The sequence below is a fragment of the Macrobrachium rosenbergii genome, chromosome 24, assembly GCF_040412425.1.
Source record: "Macrobrachium rosenbergii isolate ZJJX-2024 chromosome 24, ASM4041242v1, whole genome shotgun sequence".
Taxonomy (NCBI): Eukaryota; Metazoa; Arthropoda; class Malacostraca; order Decapoda; family Palaemonidae; genus Macrobrachium; species Macrobrachium rosenbergii.
The window spans coordinates 21,608,381-21,615,374 of NC_089764.1; the positions used below are offsets into that span (position 1 = coordinate 21,608,381).

General features: G+C 39.6%; 1 protein-coding gene across 1 annotated transcript; it reads right to left on the reverse strand.

Annotated features, from left to right (window-relative positions):
- Positions 1–4,214: 4,214 nt before the first annotated feature.
- On the reverse strand, positions 4,215–5,472 carry LOC136851801 (tigger transposable element-derived protein 1-like). The gene is made up of 2 exons (XM_067126113.1): positions 5,293–5,472; positions 4,215–5,201 (listed from the first exon to the last, which is right to left on the reverse strand). Exons 1-2 carry the CDS (start codon positions 5,470–5,472, stop codon positions 4,215–4,217), a joined length of 1,167 nt encoding a protein of 388 aa, XP_066982214.1.
- Positions 5,473–6,994: the final 1,522 nt, after the last annotated feature.

The window sequence follows — 6,994 nt, forward strand, 5'->3', positions numbered from 1 at the left end:
GGGAAGAGATGTCAGTACTAGGATTTATATCCAGGTCCAAAGAGGTCATCAAGGTATAATCAGCATGTTAATGTAGTAAAAGATTTACAGGCCGAGGCACAAAATGATCATTATGAGGACCATTATCTATTTCATGTCAAAAATGTAAATAAAATATCTACTGTATTTAGATTTAATAATGTCAGTAATGTACCTGTTTAATTTCAGATTGATTCTGGTGCTTCCTGTAATATTATTACTGCAAGTGATTTCTAAGTGAGTCTGTAATTTTGACAGACTGTAAAAAACATTTGTATCCTTATGGTGTGAAGACCCCATTAAAGGTAAGAGGAGAATTTAGGGCAAAGATGAGTCCCCATCTGGGAGAGCATGTGCTGAAACAGATTTCATTGTTGTTGAGAAAAATGTCATTGATAATAACTTACTTGGTACAGGTACAGTCATAGCATTAAATATGTTAAGAATTGGTGAGGATGTTAACCAAATTAAAGCAAGTACTGTATGTGATAAATATTCAGATTTAAAGGTGAAGTATGAATCTTGTTTTTCAGGTCTTGGTAAGTTGACCGATTGAAATAGCTTGTAAACCCTATTGTGAAACCTGTAGCACACCTTGAGGAGAATTCCTTTTAATATAAGGGAAAAGTTTGAGAAAACTCTTGATGAATTGTTAGATTTAGATATTATTGAGCCAGTTCAAGGTCCTACTGAATTGGTTTCAGCTCCTGTTTTTGTCCCAAAACCTGATAACAGTGATGAATTGAGATTGTGTGCTGGTATGAGGAGAGCTAATGAGCTATTTTCAGAACTAGGCACCCTATTCCAACAATAGATGAATTGTTAATTGACATGAATGGCACTGAATAACCCTGATGGGTTCCGGCTCTTGGTCTTCAAAACCCAAATTTTGTAATTAATCAGTCAATCAATTCATTCCGACTTGTTCAGAATAACTATAGCAATTCAAATCGTAAGTGTAATCGCATAGCCTAAATGGTTTGAAAGGTACTAACCTAATCGTAGCCTAAGTCTTATACTACGACACCGAGGTTACTTCACTCATATTCCAAATTGCACTTAAAACACTGCATTGCGTTGTGTATATTAATCCAAGACATAAGTGATATAAACTTACTGTTAGTTCAAATGGTGTATTCGATATTCCTAGCCTGAATTAGAATGAGATTGGCATTAGTTCAAATGGCACATTCGATATTCCTAGCCTGAATTAGAATGAGATTGGCATGAGCACAATCTTTACTTCGTAACCCTCATCCAAAGCACACCCCAAGAAATTCTCCTTACATTTAGAGATGCATATCTCCTAAAGTAAATCTCCCTAAATGAACTTTAGGATGAAAAGGAATGCTTAAGTGGACTTGAAGCCACTGACAGCAATGGCTGCATTCCTTTTTCATGAGTCTCGGCCAGATACAGCTACGCTGCATCAGAGCAGTGATGAGACTGTCTTCACGGCCGTCTTTGACCACCACCAAACGTTCGACTAACAACCGAACAAACAACCAATGTCCAGTGGTTAAGCACCATTACACGTATACTTATGATTAAGTACACGAAACAGCAAAACATAATGCTTTTCACAACTAAATATGAACATAACAAAACATATCCTTTTTCTACATATTACGCATTTCCACTTTACATAAATTTAAACAGAATACATAAAACCATACCACAACTTGCAGAAAAATACAATCTCTCTTGTCAAAGTTTCGACACAGTTGACATGAATGGTGCTGGTGTATTTTCAAAACTTGGTTTAAAGTGGGGATTCCATCAAATTGATTTAGCTCCAAAGAGTAGGTATTTGACTACTTTTGTTACTTATAAAAGGTTGTTCAGGTACAAAAGATTGCTGTTTGGAGTTGACTGTACTCCTGAAGTTTATCAACATATTTTGCAACAAGTTTTGAAGGGTTGTTAAGGAGTCAGAGTATTAGCCGATTGAATAATTGTGTTTGGTAATGATATTAAAGAACAGGACAGTAGGTTGGAAAAGGTATTGGCAACATTGTGTAATAGGAATTTAACTCAAAGCTCAGATAAGTGTAGTTTTGGAATGGAAAAGTTAATATTTATGGGGCACGTTCTCTCAAAGAATGGCAATGAACCTATAGATGATAAAATTAAAGCTGTAAGTGAGGCTAAAAGGCCAGAGAATGTAAGTGAGGTTAGGAGTTTCCTTGGTCTTGTAAATTATTGTGGTAGGTTTATCAATAATTTGTCAACTGTAGGGCTTCCAAGAAGGTTAACAAGAAGAAATGTAACCTGGCAGTTTGGAAGTGAACAGGAATATTCATTTCAGGAATTAAAAAAAAAAAAAGAGGCTTACATCTGCTGAAAGCATGGCATACAAACCTGGAAGGACTTGACTACCCATACCAGATGTTCCTAAATGTAATGTAGCAGAGGAATATGCTTATTTTATTGCAAAAAGTGCAACACCTATTGCCTTAACTACCAGGGAAATTGAACAACAGTCTGGTGTTGATATGGAGTTGATTAAAGTTTGAAAAGCTGTTAGGATTAGTGATTGGAACAAAGTTCCAGCTTTTAAACATGTTAAAGAGGAAGTACATATCCTTGGTTGTTTACTATTAAGAGGACAAAGAATTATAATTCCTAAATCTTTGAGTACAGATTCTTGATTTGGCCCATGAGGGACATCAAGGTACGGTACAATTGTAAAAGTAGATTAAGACAGAAAGTCTGGTGGCCTGGTATTGTATAGACAGAGGTGGAAAATTATGTAAAGAATTTTAAAGCATATTTATTAATGAGCAGCAATAACTGGCCAGAACTACTGAAACCAAGTTCTTTACCAAAATTACCATGGCAACATATTGGGTAGATATATGTGGTCCTTTGCCGGGTGAAAATTTATTAGTTGTAGTAGACTATTATTCTAGATGGTTTGGCGTAGGAATATTTTTTTCCACCAGTACTACCAATATAGTAAAATGTCTGGATAATTGGTTTACATCTCATGGTTTGCCAGAACTCATTGTAACAGACAGTGGTGTACAATTTACTTCTGCTGGATTTAAAAATTTTTTGAGTGTAAATGGTATACAGTCGACCCCCGTCGATTCGCGGTTCAGTAGTTGTGGCTTCACCTATTAGCGGATTTTTCTGTGGAACCTATCTCCAAGTTATTCGCGCAAAATTTGCCTATTCTCGGATTTTTTCATAGAACAATATTCTGTATTTTCATATTATTTTTGTGACTAAATACTGTAGGGTACGTACTGTACATATAAACTTTTATGATAAAATAATAATTAACAGTACTAATTTTCAAATATTAAGTTTAATAATATCAAATAAGATTAAATATAATAATAATAATATTGTATTGTACCTGTAATACTGTACTGTAATACAGTACGTACAGGTAGTAAGTACTATATGTACTGTAATTTTGAAATATTAATATGGTTAATAAGATTAAATAATAATACTGCACTGTATGTAATACTGTACCTGTAATAATAATAATAATGAAATTAAATCATACACAGGCACTCACCAGTGATGAATGTTGATTAAAGATGATGATGATGATGATGAATTAGCTGTGCAATCCAATGAATGAAGACAAAAATATGACTGCACAGCAAAGGAGAGGAGTTACATCTCTTCTGGGGGTGCCTCTTCCCCTTCTTCAGGGGCTTGGGGAGGCACTTCTTCAGGGGTTTGGGGAGGCTTTGGAGGGTCCTTCTTCGTTGGTTTGATAAACATGGTGATAGGCAGTTGCTGTCGCTGCTTAGTCATGCTGACAAGGGCATGATTATAGGGCGCCATTGCTGCATCAAAGGCATTTGAACACTTGATGGAGCATTCCATATAAGGATCCCATGCCAAAGTCACCTCTTGGTCATCCTCATAAGTTGGGACAGACGTTCCAAAGAGAGGCCCTCTTCCTCCTCCTTGTCTCCTGAATCTGGCGTGTCTTCTTCCTCGCTGGCAGACTTTGTCAGTTCTTCCAAATCCTGGTCTGTCAGAGTGGGCATGAATGAGGGTGCCTACTTCAACCTCGGTGATGTCATCGAAACCTTCTCCACCAAGCATCCTCGCCAATATTACTGCCTTATCAATGGCCAAGTGCTGAATTTCTTCAGGAGAGAAGCCCCTATAATCATGCACACACTCCAGCCACAACTTCTTCCAGCAAGCATTCAGATTCTCCATCTTCATGGCCTTCCAACGATCGGTCGATGACGGTCAGACGTGGTAATCGTGAATTTACACCAATAGTCCTTCAGCGTAAATTCACTGTTAGCGTCCATTGCCTGAACAAGGTGGTCAAGGGAGTTCCGGATGTAGAGTGCCTTGAAGGCACAGATCAAACCCTGGTCCATAGGCTGGGGGGAGAGATGTGGTGTTGGCCAGGGAAACTCAAGCTGGACTCCATCATAATAAAGATCCACAGGGTGGCCACCAGCATTATCCATAATCAGCATCACCTTGAACTCCATGCCCAGATCATTGAGGTATTGCTCAACTTGAGGGATGAAGCTCTGAATGAACCAGTGGTCCGTAAGGACTTTGGTGATCCAGGCCTTGGGGTTGTGCATCCAAAACACAGGTAGCAACCCTTTGTTCTTAGTCTTGAGGGCCCTGGGGTTTGCACCCTTGTAAATGAGGCCTGGTTTCAGCATGAAGCCAGCAGCACTGCCACAGTTGATAAAGGTAACCCTATCCTTCTGGGCCTTGAACCCAGAGGCTCTGGCTTTGTCCTTCATGAGGTATGTCCAGGAAGGCATCTTCCAGAACAGGCCTGTCTCGTCCATATTGAATACCTGTTGTGGATGGTAGCCCTTGTCCCCAATGATTTTCTTAAAGGTTTCGGGATATTTCGCAGCCGCTTCCATGTCTGCTGATGCTGCTTCCCCATGCAGAGAAACACTCTTGAGTTGGAACCACCTCTGAAACCGGTGAAACCACCCCTTGCTGGCCTGAAAACCTTGCGGAGCTGACGGTGGTCCTGCTAGTGTCCCTTCCTCTTCTTCTACTTCTTCTTCTTCCACGGGTTCGTTGAAACCTAAGAAATCTGCTTCCCCTGCGTCATCACCTTCCTCTACGTCGCCACCTTCCCTAACAGTCAAAAACTGCTGGTACAGTTGTCGTGTCTTCTCACGTTTAATATTGCAGTTGAAGGGGATGTTCTTCCGGCAGTCCTTTATCCAATATGCCGATGTCAGATTCCATCTTAACAATTGTTTTATCACGCACTGTCGAAACTGTTTTTGCACTACCAAAAAAGCTAACACTCATGGCCTTTCTTATCTCCGCCTCTTTCTTCTTGCTGTAGCATACAGTGCTCTCATTTACACCAAAATGGTGGGCTACTGCTGCGTAACTGTTGCCTTCTTTTAACTTAGCGAAAAGTGTTACCTTCTCCTGGAGCATCATGGCCTTCTGGCACTTAGGCTGTTTGCCAGAAGCCATAGAAGGAGCAGGTCATTTAGGAGGCAACTTAGGCAAGATTACACAGGTATACAGTATCCCAAGATACATTTTCTTTCGCTAAAGCTTTGTGGATCGCTTGGCTTGGGTAGAACATTTTTAAAGAAAAAAAGAAACGTGTTATTGATATTTTGCTGTGTTTACATTAATATATTACAATACTGCAATATTTGAAAATTAGTAAATCTTTTTTTAGCTTAAAAAATGTATTTAGTCACAAAAATATAAATAGAACAACTGACGGTTCCACAGACGAAAACGTAGTCCTGTTGTTCTACAAACTACCTACGTATTTCAGGTATGCTCTACCATCATTCTAAAACACCTTAATATCGTTTCAAAATAATCTTACAACACAGCAAAATATCTATAAAATGTAAAGTATGCACAAAATATGATGTTATGCGCACTAATACCCTGTACGTACATATTGTGTACAATATGATGCGCAGTTGACCTAGCATCTCTGCCTAGCTTCTCAGTTCACTGTGTACGCCCCTAGACCTCGTGTCATGTATGTATGTTTTGGTGCGGATTCGCATATCTTTTTGAATCGTACCCTAAACACCCTGCTTCTTCTACGGCATCTGGACAAGAGTTGCAATGTTAAGAGTGGGCAAAAGTCATGGAGAAGTAGCAGCCCGTTATGGCGTGACAGAAATTGCCGTCTCCTGCACAGAGAAGGAATGTGATGAGGGTAGAAACCTTGCAATGGCCCTTAGCGGAGAACTCTCCACCCTCGTTCATATGCTCTTTATAACCCCCCCCCCCACAGAGCAGGATTTTGAAGAATTTCAAGGTCTGTATAAAATTCTGAGGAAAGCCAAGGAGCTGCAGACAATGACAGAGTCATGGGATGATTCTGAGGAAAGTTCAACTGATTTTCAAATGGCTTTAATGATCTCACGAAGCCCTGTCATAACCTCCCGAAACCCCTGAAGCAGTGCCTGAAGAAGAGGAAGAGGCGTCCCCAGAGTTGTAACTCCTCTGCTTTGCTGTGCAGTCATATCTTCGTCACTCATCGGACTGCACAGCTAATTCATCATCATCATCTACAGTCAACATTGATCACTGGCGAGTACAGCAGCCATATGGTTTACGTATGTTAACATTAATATTTTAATGTGCATATGTATTTTTGCTTTCTCTCTCTCTCGTGAATTACATACCGTTTCCCTTGTAAAAGTACAGTAATGTTGTAAGATGGCTTTGAAATTATATTAGTGTTTTAGGTTTAAGGTATATTTGGTGTTTGAAGTATTAAAGTAGGTAGTTACCGTATAAGTGCTTTTAGAGAGGGGGTGTCAAGTATTCGTGGATTTTAGCTATTCATGGTTGGTTGTGGTCCCTATCCCCGCGAATACGGGGGTCGACTGTATCCCTATCCCCCGCAAATACCGGGGGTCGATTGTATCCCTATCCCCCACAAATACCGGGGGTCGATTGTATCCCTATCCCCCGCAAATACCAGAGGTCGACTGTATGTCATAAAAAAGTAATACCA

What these genes read in the sequence shown, in the direction of transcription:
- LOC136851801 (XM_067126113.1), bottom strand. Translation starts at nt 5,472, where the DNA reads ATGGCTTCTGGCAAACAGCCTAAGTGCCAGAAGGCCATGATGCTCCAG. An exon ending in AGATAAGAAAGGCCATGAGT is followed by an intron (nt 5,202 to 5,292) that starts GTTAGCTTTTTT and finishes TATTGGATAAAG; the next exon opens with GACTGCCGGAAGAACATCCC.